Source organism: Heterocephalus glaber, unplaced genomic scaffold, assembly GCF_053883595.1.
Source record: "Heterocephalus glaber isolate CG9 unplaced genomic scaffold, H.glaber_assembly_v1.0 deba00001497, whole genome shotgun sequence".
Classification (NCBI taxonomy): domain Eukaryota; kingdom Metazoa; phylum Chordata; class Mammalia; order Rodentia; family Bathyergidae; genus Heterocephalus; species Heterocephalus glaber.
In genome coordinates, this window is record NW_028258320.1 from 428,115 (window position 1) to 445,422 (window position 17,308).

At 44.1% G+C, this 17,308-nt stretch overlaps 1 protein-coding gene across 1 annotated transcript in view; it reads right to left on the reverse strand.

The window, feature by feature from the left end:
• Slc26a8 (solute carrier family 26 member 8) overlaps positions 1-17,308 on the reverse strand; it is a 69,462-nt gene that overhangs the window by 37,321 nt on the left and 14,833 nt on the right. The window contains 5 exon segments of the mRNA XM_021259934.2: positions 2,387-2,536; positions 4,838-5,002; positions 6,534-6,715; positions 9,173-9,289; positions 15,463-15,602. Coding sequence (XP_021115593.2) covers positions 2,387-2,536; positions 4,838-5,002; positions 6,534-6,715; positions 9,173-9,289; positions 15,463-15,602 — 754 coding nt within the window.

Here is a 17,308-nt window from a genome sequence, read left to right on the forward strand (position 1 = left end):
GTTGATGCCCACTGGCTTTGAGGCTGCTTCAAGGAACAGATGCTGTCTACTGGTGACTCCAGAGACACAGCTGGGCCAGGCTCCATGAAAAGCAGAGGCTACCCCTGCTTCCACGTACACTGCTCCCTGCACCACTACTTCATGCAGGGTTCTGAGAAGCCCCCTGTAAAAGCAGCCTTTCAGTTTCTGGCCTTTATAAAGGAATAGCTTTCCAACTACCCAAAGGAAAAAAGAATACACATCTCCACAAGAACAGATGACTGGTAGGAGACACAGCTTGGACTCGCAGCAGTGCTTTTCAGTCTCAGAGAGATGGGTCTGGATTAGTTAGTACAAGGTAATGTGTGCTGTGGCAGTGTACAAACCATAGAGATCTTAGCATCGGAACATACAGAAATAACAACTATTATTATTGTTATTATTTTGCCATGAGAGTCCATCGTGGGTCAGTGGCTTCCAGGGCAGCCTCTTTGCAAACAGCGGATCCAGGGATCCAGAGTCATTCCGCTGGTGACTGGGTCATCTTAGATACAGCTCCTGCCATCACGACCTCAGGACAAGGACACTGGAACACACTCCTATTCGCCTTTCCCTTGGCTTGAGTCACAGAGTCCTCCTAACTACAAGGGAGCCTGGGGGATGCAGAGGCCATGTGGGATAATTCTCATGTGTACCCAATAGTCCAGCACCCCCAATAGGAGACGTGGTGACACTAAAAACCCCGAGCACGTGAGCAAAGCCCTGGGCTCTGACTCCAACACCATAAACACGAAGCAAAACAAAAGACCCTGAGCCTTATAGATGAAAATGTCTGTGGAAATATTAATTATGACTGCAAGAGATAAATTTAATCAGGAGACTTAAAGAAAGAAACAAGAAGTGCTGTTACTAGGCAGTAGCCAGCTCTAGCTTTGCTACTTACTAGCGCGATGGATTAGACAAATGACCATCTTGGCTGCTTCACTTTCCTTACTGCAGGGTCACGAGAATAAAAGGAGCCTTAATAACAGTATGGTTGCAACTATACTAAAATAGAAGCAAAACTTCTGTGTAGAAAATGATGGCTATTCACCAACTCTGAGCATAGCAGGGCCAGGTTGGAAGAATAAAGCAAAATACAAAAGTATCAATAATAGTTGTACAAGTACAGGAATGTATCTCCTTCTCTACTCTTCCCCTATTCTTTATGTGCTACTGGGAATTAAACCCTTTTCTATACTTTTATTTTGAGACAGAGTCTTGCTAAGTCATTAAGTTGCCCAGGATGGGCTCAAACTTGCTGTCCTCCTGTCTCAGCCTCCCAGAGTGCTGGAATCACAGGTGTGGACCACTGCGCCTGGCTCCCCCTTCATTTTAAAACTTCTTTAAGATTTTCAAACTTTCAAGAATGAGCCTGTATTACTTTTATAGGCATGAAAATCCCAGTTTTTAAAATATTACAAGAAAGAGGCAATAGATAAAGGTATTTTGAAGATAAGAATTATTTTGGCGGGCCTATCAAATAGTATGGTGACTATAGTTAATAATGTATCATATACTTGAAAATTGCTAAAATAGTGGATCTTAAATGTTCTCACAATAAAAATAAATAAAATTAAAAAAAATAAGTGTGTGAGGTGATAAATATGTTAATTATCTTTGTTTAACCATTTCACAATGTGTACATATATCAAAACATCATATTGTACAGAGTAAATCTATATAATTTTGTCAACTATACCTGAGTAAAAAAACTCTTTGAAGAAAACAAGCATTTTATAAATATTTGCATACTTTTTTTTCTGTACAAGGGATTGAACACAAGGCTGCATCTCTAGCCCTTTTTATTTTTTATGTTGATCTATGGTCTTGCTAAGTTGCTAAATTTCCTAGGCTGTGCTCAAACTTTCAATCCTCCTGCCTCAGCCTCCCAGAGTGCTGGGCTTACAGGTATGCACCATTGTACCTGGATAGCATACATTTAAAACTAGTGAACATTCAGCTTTCACACAATCCAACATGTTTCTGAAAAATCCTTACTTTTTTTTTTTTTTTTGGTACCAGGGATTGAACTCCGGTCCTTGCACTTGTGCAGCAGGCAGCGAAACCACTGAGCTAAATCCCCAGCCCCCAAAATTCTTACTTTTACAGCTCCTAGGAATCTCTGCTTTCTTGAGTTATTTGTGTTTTTATTTCAATTTTCTAAGTGGGTATTTAAAATGGTCTGAGTCAGCCAGGCGTGGTGGTGCATGCCTCTAATCCCAGTCTTCAGGAGGCTGAGGCAGGAGGACTGCCTCGAGTTTGAGTTCGAGGCTACATAGTGAGTTCAAGGCCTGCATGACCTATGTAGTGAGACCTTAAAAAAAAAAAATCTGAGCTATGAAATTGGGGCATCAGAAACACCTACCAGAAATAATTCCATGGGGAATTCGATGGGATAATGATTGAAAGAGATTCGGATACACTTGTTGGTTCTCAGAGCAACAATAGCAGTTAGAAAGAGTAGGATGCTGGTGGAATTAGCTTTTGGGAGAGCCACACAGTAGTTAAGTATGTTCTGAAAGAAAACAAAATTACAGAGGCTCATGAAGGGGTCTAATAATTGCCTAAATCTAGAGAAGGATATTCCTCTACGTAAGTTAAAAAAGAAGTCCCTAGGCGAGGATACTGGGCACCAAGGTTGTTTGTTGTTGGAGGTGTTTTTGTTTGTTTATGGTACTGTGCATTTGCACATGAGGTGTGATGGAGATCTAACTCAGGTGAATGTTTAAATTCTTTTTAAAAACTGGGGGGCAGGGGATTTAGCTCAGTGGTTCCAGTGCCTGCCTTGCAAGTATGAGGTCCTGAGTTCGAGCCCCAGTACCAAAAAAAAAAAGACAGAGAGAAAAGCTGGGGGCTGGGGATTTAGCTCAGTGGTTCTGCCACCTGCCTAGCAAGCACAAGGTCCTGAGTTCAATCCCCCGTATCAAAAAAAAAAGAAAAGAAAAAAAAAATTGGACCGGAGATTTAATTCAGTGGCACCCTGCCTGCCTCGAAAGCACAAGGTCCTGAGTTCGATTCTCGGGACCAGAAAAAAAAGTACAGTAAAAGACATATTCGTATTAACGCCCCTCAAAATATTCTTCCTCATGTTAAACATAGGTTCCATAATTCTTGCCCCTTTCTGAAGCAGTTCTGGAAGTGCTCTTTCTAGAGCGTCTTTATTTGTGCTGTTGTAGATGTCCCAATGTACTGAACTGATTCAGAATGTTTACCTTTCTTGGTCACGTTGACTTTGGGGAGGAGTCAGAAGTCACACAGTGTCAGATCCAGTGGGTAAGGTGGATGAGGGCACACTGCAATGTTGTTTGTTTTTTTTTTTGGTACTGGTGATCGAACTCAGGACCTTGTGCTTGCCAGGCAGGCGTGGAACCACTGAGGTAAATTTCCCACCCACACTGCGATGTTTTTATGAGCCCACCTTTTGGCAGGATGGCACTGGCAGGGGCATTCACCAAATTTTATATTACATCTCATAAGGACACAAAAAAAGGACTTCCAGAACTGCTTCAGAAAGTGGCTAGAATGGCCAGGCACATGCCTGTAATCCCTGCACTTGGAAGGCTGGGGGCAGGAGGATCACCAAGAGTTCAAGGCCAGCCTGGACTACATAGTGAGTTCAAGGCCAGCCTGAATTACATAGCAAGACCCTGTCTCAAAAAACAAAAACAAAAAGAAAGAAAAGAAAATGGAAAGAATGATGAGATGTGTTTGAAGCAAGGGGGAGGATTTTGAGGGGGATTAATGGTAATGTATATTTCACTGTAATACATTTTTAAAAACGTAACCATTCAACATATGTTTTGACAACCCTTTGCATATCCCCAGCCCCCTTTTTATTTTTTATTTTGAGATAGGGTCTTACTAAGTCTCTAAGTTGCCCAGACTGGCCTCAAACTTTCGATCTTTTCCTGCCTCAGCCTCCCAGAGTGCTGGGATTACAAGCATAATCTACCATGCCTGGGTGGGTACCAAGATGTTTGTGAGAATTACATTACTACAACAGTGAGGACAAGCATGGAGGTTGAGGAGAGGTTGCTGATATGCATTTTCTTACATTGAAAAAGGGATATTAAAAGAGTAATATTCAATAAAGAGAGAATAGTCAGATGTGGTGGCCCATGCCTGCAATCCCAACACTCAGGAGCCAGAGGCAGGAGGATCGCCATGAGTTTGAGGCCAGCCTGCACTACATAGCAAGCCCCTGTCTCAAAAAACAAAACACAAAAGAGAGAAAAAGAGGATATACTTTTTGTGTTTCTGTGTAACAGAAAGGGCCTGGGAGTTCTATTTATTAGCCTATTCATTATTAATTTTCTCAGAACATATATATTCTTTAGCTGAGCTTGTTTTATTCTTGCATTCAGGGACAACTTTGAGTTTTATAACCTTTAAATGTTTTAGGATACATGTTTCTTAGGAGGCATGTAATAGGAAGACTTAATGATAGAGACAGTAACTTCAAGATTAAATTTTTTTTTTTTTTTGGAACCAGAGATCGAACTCAGGTCCTTGTGCTTGCACAGCAGGCAGCGAAACCACTGAGCTAAATCCCTGGCCCTCAAGATGAAATTTTAATATAAATCATTAAATATTTCCTGAAAAGGCTAGGCTGAAATGGTTATTGGAAAGCAAAGCATGGTCCAACTGGCTTAAATCTACATAAGATGAAATTATTTCTGGGACTTCCCAGACTAGGCCGCCTCTCAGCTGCATCTTTGATCCTGTCTTTAGGTGGGAGGCTCTGCTCAGGTCCACTGTTCCTTAGAGGCCACTGGAGGGGCGTTTGCAACTCTGGGTAAGGGGTGAAGTTACTCACGTAGAAGAAGGCAACAGGACCAGCGTGGAAAGTAATCATCACCCCGAAGACACAAGGCAGCTGGGATAGCACGAGGTGCAGGGCCACTGCAGCCAGGTAAGCGCTGATCATAGCCTCCAGGAAGTAGGTGGCCATGAAGCCCATCCCCAGCATGCCCATGGAGAGCTGGTAGGCAGAAGAGAACCAGGCAGGGCAGGAGGTCACCAAACCAGAAGAGTTCCCCCGTCCCAGGGCCCCTCCCGTGCTCTGCTACAGTTGCCCCTGTTTTCCTCTCCCCCACTACACCTCCACTTTCCTGCTCCCCCATCCTTAACCAGCAATCTGTTCTCCAGTTCTGTCATTCCAGAATGTCGCATACATGGAGTCCTGCATCACGTAAATTCTATTTTCAATTAATGTTTGTTTTTTTGATTAACATTTGGATGATGTATCTTTGCATTCATTTACTTTCAGTCTGCCTGTATCATTATATTTGATGTTAATTTCTTATAGACAGCACTTTTGGGGAGCGGGTACAGGAATCAAACTCGGGACCTTTAGCTTTCGAGGTAGGCGGCAGAACCACTGAGCTAAATCCTGGCCCTCTCTGCCTTTAATGTAAATGTTCATATATTAAGGCTTAAGTCTGTCATTTTTCTGTTTGTTCTCTCTGATTTTTTTTTTTTTTTTTTTTTTTTTTGGTACCAGGGATTGAACTCAGGTCCTTGTGCTTGCGAAGCAGGCGGCGAAACCACTGCGCTAAATCCCCGGCCCTCTCTCTGATTTTCTCTTTCTCTCTCTTTCTCTCTCTCTCTCTCTCCCTCCCTCTCCCTCTCCCTCTCTCTCTCTCTCTCTCTCTCTCTCTCTCTCTCTCTCTCTCAGTATTCTACTTTCATTTATCTGCAATATTTTTTATTTCTTTAGTTTTCCTTTGCTTTTTTGCAGGACAGGGGATTAAGCCCAGGGCCCTTTACCACTGAGCTTTATCCTCAGCCCTTTCTATTTTTTTACTTTGGGATCAGGTCTTGCTAAGTTGTCCAGGCTGGCCTCAAATTTGTTGATCCTCCTGCCTCAGTCTCCTGAGTATCTGGGATTACAGGGAGACTCTCAGAGGAAATTTAAAACACTGCCAAAAATGAGTTTTGAGGTTCTTGCAATAATGGGGACTGAACTCAGGACCTCTGCACTGAGCTACATCCCCAATCCTTTTAAATTAAATTTTATTTGATTTTTTAAAATCTTGAGACAGTCTCACTAAGGCACTAAATTGCTCAGGCAGGGCTCAAACTTATGATCTTCCTGCCTCAGCCTCTCAGAGTGCTGTGATTATAAGCGTGCACTACTGCACACAGCAATGTTGAGACTTTAATAAGCCATCATATTATTGTCCTTAAGCTGTGTTCCTTGTCACTGCAGAAAAAGGATTTCAGGCCTGACTGTGGTGTTTACAAACCAGAAATACAACTTGCAAACCCAGGAGTGCTATTCCTGTTAAAAGAACATAAATTATTTTGAAAAAGATACAATCTGGAGTGGAGCTCTAGATTCTAAGACTCTTCTCTGGCTTAGAGGAGAAGGCACTGGTGAGAAAGTTGCAGGTCTTTTCCTAGGTCAGTGGTGGAGGATTTCTCAGGAGAGAAGCTCCATCCCTGCCACAAAAGCAGTGAAAGGAAGAGGTCCCTGTACTTGGCTCTGTGTCAGGGTTACAAGGCCCTACCTGAATCAGCCCAGTCAGAAACGATGTGGCTGCCACCACACTTAAGGACTTGTTGTAGTTGTCAAAGTAGGAAGGGACAGTAAAGTCATCCTTGAGGAACGTTCCCAAGAGCAGGTGGCCTTCGTTGAATGGCTTCTCCTTCAGGACGTTGATCATCAGGGCACTCACGAGGAAGAAGGGGCCTGTGGAGAGGATGTTAGGCGAAGGTCAGAGTTCGAGTCCATGCAAGCGGACAGACACTGAAAGAAAAAGCAACACATGGTCTGATAGCGCGTGGGTTCTGATCTGAGGCACACACTTGAAAGGGGCCACTGAGAAGAAAGAAAGAGCAAGGAAGAGAACCGAGATCCATACCTTGTGACTGACTCCCAGGATTTAGATGCTACGTCCAGCTATGGAGTCTCTATGGACCATGGACATGCGGAGTGGAATTCAAAGAGAAATGGGCTAGAGAGAGCTATGAGCCTCAGCCACTGTGGCTGCCCTTAGAGAGAGTGAGATGGTAGCCAAAGGATCATAAGCCAAAGCTACAATAATAGGAACAGCATTCCTGCAACCCCAGCACTCTAGGAGGCTGAGGCAGGAAGACTGCAAGTTGGACTCCAGCCTGTACCATTAAGCAACTTAGGGAGACCTTGTTTCAAAAGAGGAAAGAAAAAGGGGCCGGGATGTAGCTTAGTGTGAAGGCCCTGAGTTCACGGTGGTTGCCAGTACGAAAAAAAGAAAGAAAGAAAGAGAAAGAAAATAATAATACTTTTGAAAATTTACCATGTGCAAGGTGACACTGAGCTGACCCTGTTGCAAAGAGTAATTCACTTAATTTTTGCACTGTTGGGCACACATGGGAGGGCAAACACAAATCTTACCTTTAAAGTATCGGCAACAAAAGCTTGACCAGCCCTTACTATCAGCATTCGGAAATGATCGAGGTGCCCAGGAACTTGGGGTTATGGGGATAAAACTGTTCCCTTGGTGTCCAGATGTAAAATCAACACATGATAGCTTTGAGTAAAGTAGGCAGTGTCGCCATTTATGTATTTATTCATTTATTTTTGTGGTACTAGGGATTGAGCCTAGGACCTTCATACCGAGCTATATCCCCACCCCTTGTAAGCTTTTTAAAATTTTGAGACAGGACCTCACTAAGTTGCTAAATTGCTCAGGCTGGGCTTGAACTTGGGCTCCACCTCCTCAGCCTCCCAGAGTGCTGGGATGACAGTAGGCAGATGCCCCATGCCCAGCTCAGTGTTGCCTTTTAAACAGGCAGAGGAACACTCCACAGACAGGAGGCAGGGGTTCAGCCAGGCAGAACACAAACACCTGCAGAGAGCATGTTCCTGGGGTTGCTCACGATCAGTGGCCCGGTCAGGTGTAGAGTGGGGACGTCCAGGAGAAAGCTCCTCACCGAGTGAACGTTGGCAATGCCTTCCACGCCTCTTGGGCATTTTGTGATTTGATTTCTGTGCCGGTTCCCCTAGGTTACGTAAATGTACCGATTGCACGACCTTCAACTATTCTGGTGCCCGTGATGGTCATTTCTAATTATACATTAGTACGTGGACTTCTGACTCCGAGAGGGAAAGGGCTCATCCTGTGGACTTGAGTGTTCTGGTTGCAGACGTTCCTCATTTCAGGACCTACTGTTTAACCACTGTTTGGACTTAGGACTTGGTGCTCAGACTTAGGATCCGTCCTTTTGTGTGTGTGTGTACAGTTCTGTACATCTTGTTGTTAAAGCCTCAATGTCTTTTTTTGTACAGCACACCTGTTTATGCGGCCCTGTAATTTGTGCTGACTGCACGGTACAGCACAGCACTGTAGTTTTATGTCCTGTTATACATTACAGTACTGCATGGAAGTTATGCAAACAAAACCAAGGTCATCAAGGTGGAGTGTCCTCTGGCCATTCCTTTGTTCTGAACATTGCAATGTACATACTCAGATAATTCCTCCTTTAGCAACAAAATAATTTCTTTCCTTAAATTATTTTATTGGTACATTTTAGGTATACGATATGTTTACATTAATCTTTGGGTGCTTGTACTTGTACATGATGTATCTTGGTTTTCATTTTTTCCCCCGTTACCTGTGCACCCCTTACACCCTCCACCCTTCCCTATTTACCTAGACTTCGTTTCCATTTTTTGACAAAATAATTTAATGACCTAGTTTCAGGAGCTGAACTCGGTCATTAAATGAGGAATGCCTGTACTCTGCCAGCATTTTCTCCTTGTAAATTAATAAACTGTCAAGCTGTACGGTAAGCCAGCCCCATGGAGCTTGGCTACAGGTCCAGCTAAAAAATGCATCTACTCTCGGAGTACTGGCCAAACTAGTGTTGGATTTTCTGGGCTGAGGGCAGACAGATTGCAGTGTGTGGCAATTTCACCAAGGAAACTTCCCACTGGCCTTTAATCCCTTTGGGAAACAGCGCGCTGGCTTGTTTTTCTGGTAGTGACATTAATAATGACATACGAGGAGAAGTATTTATTTCTACAATCTGAACATCAGCCACCTGGACAGAATGTCCAACTTCTGCTGCCTTTCTTAAACACACCTTGAAATCTGATTTCTCAACAGTAAGTAAATGATTGAGGTAGAAACTTTATCTGCCACCTGTGGTTCTGTACTGAACTCACCAATGGACATTTGATGACATGATCCAAAAATTACGTACACTATGGAGGAACAGAAAGCTGCATAGGCGACATTGAGAGGGGGAATCAGTTGCCTCGTCAGCAAACTAAGTACCAGACCTGAAAAGCAAGATAATTCAAGTAAGAAAAGGTAGCTTGGCTTTTAAAGTCACTCTAAATAAAAACTGTAAAGAAGGTTAGAATAAAAATGATGAGTGTGAAGCCAGATATGGTGGTACATGCCAGTAATCACAACTACTCGGGAGGTTGAGGCAGGAAGGTACTGAGCTAGAGGCCAGCCTGGGCAACTTAGTGAGAAACCGTCACAAACAAAACCACAAGGCCCAAGTCATGTGTATAGGTGACTGAGGATGATGGTGATAACAGTATCCTTTTACCTTAATTAATACCTTGTATCATTTCTCATTCTTACCTTCTCTTGCTTTTATGTCTCAGGATTTTTGTTTGATTGTTTGTTTTTGGTACTGGGGATTGATCTCAGAGCCTTCTCACTGAGCTACATCCCAGCTCTTTCTTATTTTTTATTTTGAGATAGGGTCTCTCTAAATTGTTAAGTTGCCCAGGGTAAGCTCAAACTTGCAACCCTCCTGGCTCAGCCTCCCGGAGTGCCAGGATTACAGGCATGTGCCAACCACGCCCACTTCTGTTCTTTATCCTGGGCTTTGTCCCAGCTCTCACTCAAGGTCTTCTTTTGAGACCTGGAAAGCCAACACCGCAATGGTAAGGTCCAACTCTAACATCTCAGAAGCAGCCCCATGCCCAGCCCTGGGGGAAACCCTAGGGAACTGGGGGCGGAACTGGTGCTGGACTGACTTGGGCAGGGTGATGGATACTGTCCACTCCTTGCCAGCCCTCACTTTCTTTTCTCAGAGGCACCGAGATAGTTTGGAATCTCTTAAGCAAATGGACTAAGGTGTATGGTGTCAGGCTTTGGATGTTTTTAAGCCCGCATCTCTTACCTTGAGGGCTTTTCCTCAACTTACATTTCATCTAATTTTATTTATGAGTCTAGTGAGCTGGGTTATTATCTTACACAAGAGACTTTTTTTTTTCCTGGTACCGGGGATCGAACTCAGGACCTTGTAGGAGGTGGCACTGCTGAGCTAAATCCCTGGCCCACCACTCAATTTTCGGGGACCCCTGATTGCCTCATAAATGGTGGTTGTGGTAGAGTAGCAGGCCCCTACCTTTTTTTTTTGACACCAGAAACTGTTTTGTGGGAGACAATTTTTTTTTTTTTTAGTTTCTTTTTTTATTGCTATATGTTTTCGATACATGGTGATTACCCAGCGCTAGCACTGCTGCCTCAGCTCCGCTTCGGCTCATGAGGCGTTAGACTCTTGGAAGGACCAGGCAACCTAGGGCTCACATGCGTGGGTCACAGTAAGGTTCACGCTCCTGTGAGAATCTCAGGCCCCCGCTGATCTGGCAGGAGCCGGAACTCGGGCGGGAAGGTGAGGAAAGGGCAGCCACAAGCCTATTGGTTGGTGCCACCCACATCCAGGGTGGGCCTTTATTAGCCACACCCACAACCATGCTGACCCGATTTAGTCATCACACACCCTTGATCCCAGCATCACACATCCATGATCCAGCTGCCTCCCCAAAGCCCCACCTGTGAGCACATGAGGGTTTTGGGGAGCAGCTAGACACAAGCCATGACAGCTGCAAAAACAAACTATGGCGAAGATACCTAGAAGGGGGATGGCTGGGTCCTATGAAATTTCTAATTTTAGATCTCTGGGGAATCTCCATGTGATTTTCATAATGGTTGTATTGGTTTACCTTCTAACCAACAGTGTAGGAGGGTTCCTTTTTCATCACAGCCTCACCAGGATTTGTTATTTTTTTGATTTCTTGATGACTCCCATTCTTTCTGGAGTATGATTGAATCTCAGCTTTGTTTTCATTCACATAGTTTAAAACAGCATAGTTTTACAGCATAGTGATACATGTATACAATGTTTATAACAGCACAATTCATAATGGCTAAATGATAGAAGCAGCCTGTGTACCCATCAACAGGTGACCAGAGAAAGAAAATGTGATGTCTGTACATAATGGAATACTACTCAGCTATAAAGAAGGACAAATTTGAGACATTTGTAGGAAAATGGATGCACCTGGAAAATATGTTGAGTAAAATAAACCAGACACACAAGCTTAAATACCATATGGGATCTCTCATTTGAGTAAGGCCAAGGGCAAACAAAAAGATTAGTAAAGGATGGATAGCGGGGACAAGGGGGTGGATCTCTTGCAAATGGGAAGGGGTCCAAGAAATCAAGGGTGAGGGCTGAGGCGAAGGGGAAATAAGTAGAATTAAGATATTCCATGTATAGGGACCTAATAACCTCAATGACGGAAACATTATATGCCTTGAGCATGAGCTAAGACTAATAATAAGAAGAGTGAAAATGGGGAAAGGGAAATTAGAGAAGGAGGTGGGCGGGAGGGAAAGGGAATTTTAAAAAGAAACACATTGTATTATGTCCATGCACCCACTCCCCAGGATGACTGTAAACTGCATGTGCTGCAAACACATATTATGGAAAAAACCCTACAACTTCGATTTTGGTTGCTCTTTGGCTCTTTCTCATCCAGCTTACCAGCCTCCAGGGTTGGCCTCCAAGGTGCTGACCTGTGTGGTCCCATGGCATCGGGGCTTAGGAGGCCTCATGCTTGGTTTAGTGCTCTGCTCTCATGGTATGGAGGTTCTGAGCAAGCAAGACCCAGGGGCCCTGCATTTGCATTTCGTATTGGAGCCCAGACAAGTAGCGGCCATGTGGGAAGGGACTCAGCAGCTGCAGGGAAGCAGGATCCCGTGGGGCAGAGCCCGGTCAGCAAACACCAGGCAGGGCCTGAAAGAGGAGCAGCTCAGTCTGTCAACAGCCCCAGGACCAAGCCTGGAAACAGATCCTCAGCCTCAGCAGCCCCTTGTCATGCCCACAGCTTGAGGCGACCTCTGGGGAGAACTGGAATTGGATGTATGGTGTGTTTTGTCCTGTTATGTGCCGTGCTGTTTTACCATCTTCGTGTTTAAATCAGGACCCTAAACTCGGTCCTCGCTTGGGTTGATATATCTCTTTGTTCTCTGACAATCTACAAGTTCCCTTCATATTTTGTTGTTGTTGTTGTTAAGCAAGTTTCTTCTGATTGGGGCCAGTCCTCGTGGTGCACCTTTATAATCCTAGCACTCAGGAGGCTGAGGCAGGAGGATCACCATGAGTTCAAGGCCAGCCTGGGCTACATAACAAGACCCTCTCTCTTCAAAAAAAAAAAAAAGTTTGCACTGATTGCAAGAAACAGAAAACATGCTCAACTTGGCATAAGCAAAATAAGAAATGAGGGCCAGGGATCTAGCTCAGCGGTTCTGCCGCCTGCCTCACAAGTGCAAGGACCCAAGTTAGAGTTCGATCCCCAGTACCAAAAAAAAAAAAAAAAAGGAAATGTATTGAGTGTCCAAAGTCCAAGTTCCTCAAGATTACAACTTCTTCAGTTTCCTTCATTATAACTTCTGGGGCATTTTTTAGAGAATGTCAAACTGCTTTTCCAAATGTTTGCACAATTTAAACTCCAAGCAGCAATGAATAGCAGTTCCCATTGTTCACATCTGTGCTACAGCACATGGTAAGGCCAGATTTTTAATTTTAGTGTGTATGGTGGCAATTCATTTTAATTTTAAGCTCTCCATTAATTATTGATAATGTTCAGCATCCTTTTCTAGTTAGTTCTTTATGGATTTTTAGGAGCACAAATAAATCCTCTGATATATATATCTCAAATATCTTCTCCCATTCTTTCAGTCTCTCTCTCTGTCTCTGTCTCTCTCTCCTTCTCTGTTTCTCTCTCCTTGGGGTCAAACACAAGACTTTACATATGCTAGGCAAGTGCTGTACTACTGAGCAATAGCCTTGGCCCTTTCTATCTTTTTTTTGGTACCAGGGATCGAACTCGAGTCCTTGGGCTTATGTACCAGGTGGAGAAACCACTGAGCTAAATCCCTAGCCCACAGCCCTTTCTATCTTTACAGTGGCTTTGAATAGGCAGAAATTCTAAAATTTTACTTAATTTAATTTATAGTCTTTTCCTTCGGGCCTTTCCTTTTGCTTTTTGTATTTGGTTTAAGAACCTCAAGATCATGAAGATACTCTCCTATATTATTAAAAATTCTTGGGGCTAGGGATTTAGCTCAGTGGCTTCGCTCCCTGCTGCGCAAGTTCAAGGACCCGAGTTCGATCTCCGGCACCCAAAAAAAAAAAAAATTCTTTATTGTTTTGTCTTTCACAGTTAAGTCTTTAATCTACCAAGAACACATTTTCGTACATGGTATGAGATAGCTATCTAAAATAATTTTTTCTTATTTGAATCCAATTGTTTCACATTGTTTACCATTAAAAGCGTGTTTTTGTAGTGACATATCTTATACAAATCAGGTGATTCATATATGTGTCACTTTTCTGTCCCATTGTGCTAATTGTCTCTCTGTGCAATACCACGCTGTCTTAACTGCTTTTTGAGTAATTTGTTTAGTAATAGTTTTAGGAATTAATTTAATTATCCCCATCTCATTGTGAATCATAACACATCTATGGAAAATAGATTAAAATAGTTGTGCTCAGCAATAAAAAGGAACAAACTGTCGATACACAGAGTCTGGATGGATATCAAAAGCATAATGCTAAATGAGGGAAGTCAGCCTTCCAAAGTTGCACACTGTATGATTCCATTCACATGACATTCTCAAAGACAGAACCGTGGGACTGGAGACCACAGCAGTGGTACTCGGGTGGAAGGTCTGGGGAGGACCAGACTATAAAGTGAGATTTGGGGGTGGTGGAACTTTCCTGTGTCCAGTGTGGTGGAAGTTTTACAAGTGTGTGTTAAGGTTCATGGAACCATACATCAAAAGAAAAATGTAAAGAAGTTGTTGTCTTTTTTTTTTTTTTGGTACTGGGGATCGAACTTGGGTCCTTGCACTTGCAAGGCAGGCGGTGGGACCACTGAGCTAAAGCCCCCGCCCTGTTGTTGTTTTAAGACAAGGTCTTGCTATGTAGCCCAAGGTGGCCTTGAACTCAAGGTGATCCTCCCTCCCGAGTGCTGGGATTACAGGCATGCGCCACCATGCTGGGCTAAAAAAGTACAGTTTATTGTATGATAATTTATAAATAGGTAAATATTCCATTTAATTTCCCAATTAATTTCCCTGTGCCAGAGTTGTATTTTAACCATTGCTTGCCTATTTGGTTGGTCTCCTTCTGGGGCCAGGATGTAGCTCAGTGGTGCCTTGCCTGCCTGGCAAGCGCAAGGTCCTGAGTTCGATCCCCAGTACGGGTTGCGGGGAGGGGGCAACCCTCTTGGTTGGTCTCCTTTTTGCACAACCTGCATAGTCACAAGGTTTAGTCCTGCAAGTGGGCCCCAGAAGAACACAGCAATGGAGGTGTTTAGACTCTGTGGGGGTGTAGCTCAGTGGCTGAGCACTCACTTCCCTAGTCTGCACACACACACACACACACACACACACACACACTCACACTCACACAGAATTATGAAGTCCCCTTTGTGGACAAACTCCGTTTCAGGTAAACTTTCTCCTGTTTCCCTGGAGATGTGGTAGCAGGAGAACGTCAGCCATGCTACCTGGCAGAGTTGCTTATGGTGAAAATGATCCCACTTAATACACTCCATCTGGAGCAGGAGGAGTGTGCAGGGAAGATAAACATTCACAGGAGGCCTGAGCTCTGGGCTCCCCTGAGCAGAGAAGAGACTCCTGGAACTTGGTTCCTTGTGGGGCTCTGGAAGTGACACGCAGGCCGCTGTTAGCAGACTATGGTGTGGGAAATGAGATTCCCAAACCCAGACAGCTGCCACTCCCACCGTGCGGCCTTGTCTTACTTCTGCACTGGCCCCTGGGCTGTCACCTGCTGGAGAGATACCAGCATGCTGTTTCCCAGCCTTTGCCTTTCTAAGAAAAAAGCAATGCCAAGTGAGATCTATTGCAGCCAGGAGTAAGATGTGACTGGTGAAACCAAAACATGAGCCAGAGGAGGGGCGGCAGCTACTCTGCGAAGCAGCCCAGGCTGTAAACCAAACCAAGTCTTTCGGCTGCATCCCAGAAGGGTTAGAAATCTGCCAGTCCAGGGAACGAATGGTAACTACGTGAATGAAATTCTCCTTTTTCTGTTCATCTGGCTCGAGTCATTGTTTGCTCTGCACAGGGGTTAAGAGCCAACAAACTGTCTTGGGGTTGCAAGGCTTTGCACCTTTCTTACCTTGCGGAACCTGCACGAGGCCAACACTTAAGCCAGCAAGTAAATCTCCAAGAAGGCAGTCCGTGAATCGATACAGACACATCCATTCCAGGAAGGGAAAGATAGTAACCATGCATCTCAGGAACTTGTGCCAGGAGCAGCTGAGAGAAAGGAGAGCAGAGACTTGATTGGGTTGTCAGGGAGGGGCCCTGCTGTGCTGTTGGACGCAAGGGTTCTCTGCTCTGGGGTGGCCCTGTGCCCTGAGGGTGTTCAGTGGCATCGCTGGCCTCTGTCTGTCCACTAGATGTCAGTAGTCCCTGCTCCCCCAGTTGTGGCCATCAACCTTGAGAACCAGTGCTGTGTGCACGGCAAGAACTAAAACGGGTGTGTGCAGTATACAATGACTTTCTTTCTGTCTTTCTTTTTTTGTTTTTTGACTCAGGGTCTTGCTATGTACTCCAGCCTGCCCCTGAACTCACTGTGTAGCCCAGGCTAGGCTTGAACTTGTGGTGATCCTCCTGCCTCAGCCTCCTGAGTGCTGGGACTATAGGCGTGTGCCACCCTGCTTGGCAACTTTCTTGTTTTTATTAAATATTTGAAAAGAATAAAGCTTACTAATTTCTAGTAGAAAATGAATTGCTATTGCTTTCTCCTGCTAAGGACAGATTTTTGGGTGTGATTTTGATGGCTGGGGAGCAGTTCACACGTTCACCTCATTCTCATATAATACAATTTTTACCAGATATTAACTCTGTGGGCTTTGATTTGTGGTACATAGAAATTTATAGAAAATATAGAATATGGCATCTTTAATGACACAGAGGCTTGAGGAGTTAGTCATGTAAAGAAAAGACTTTATACATATAATTTTAATTGATACTTACATCAAATATATCTATAATTGCAATTATAAATTATACTTTATAATGTATATACTTTTAAAGGTTTTAACCCAGTACATCTCAATCAGGGGTAGCTTTGTTCCCAGGGGATAACTGGAACGTTGAGACAGTACAATTCTCATGAGTGGCATCTAGCAGGTAGAGGCCAGGAATACCGCTAAATATTCTATAATGGACAAGACATCTCTCCTAAAGAGAGAACTTTCTGGTCCCAAATGTCAGTGTTTGGCCAGGTATGGCGGTGCACACCTGTAGTCCCAGCACTTGGGAGGCTGAGGCAGGAGGATTTCTGCAAGTTCAAGGCCAGCCTGGACTACATAGCTAGATCCTGTCTTAAAAAACAAAAAACAAAACAAAAACTCAGTGTTTAAAGCAATGCTGCACCAGCCATTCAGGAAGTGGAGGCAGATCACTTGAGCCCGTGACTTCAGTCTGGGCAACATAGCAAAACCCTGACTCAAAAGAACAACGACAACAAAACAAAACAAGACAACATTGCTGAGCCTGAAAAAACCTGGTTTCACCTTTAGATCTTCTAAAAGAGCAGCATCACCACCAATCAATCAGCAAAACCAATTTGGTTTGAAACTGCCTTTTGCTATTTACATTTCGGTGTGGGCTAAAAGCAGAGAATATGAAGATTTTCTTTCACTAGTGAGCTGTGTTAGATCATTGGGATTTTACTGCTACAGCAAATGTAGCTTTAGTGGACGCAGTGCTAAAATCTGTGCTCAGGAAAGAAGGCATCGCTTTCTCTAAGATCCTCAGGGCCACACACTAGGACTCCTCCAAGGTCACAGCAGTGAATGTGAGCACCGCTGGGGACGGAAGCCAGGTCTTCTGGCTCCCAGGTCAGTGCTCTGTCCTCTCCACTACCTCGTCATGCCTACCGACAGCTGTTAGATGCTGCTCAGGAGCCAGGAGCCAGAACACTGGCTGGAAAGAAACATCACATTGCTATTCTT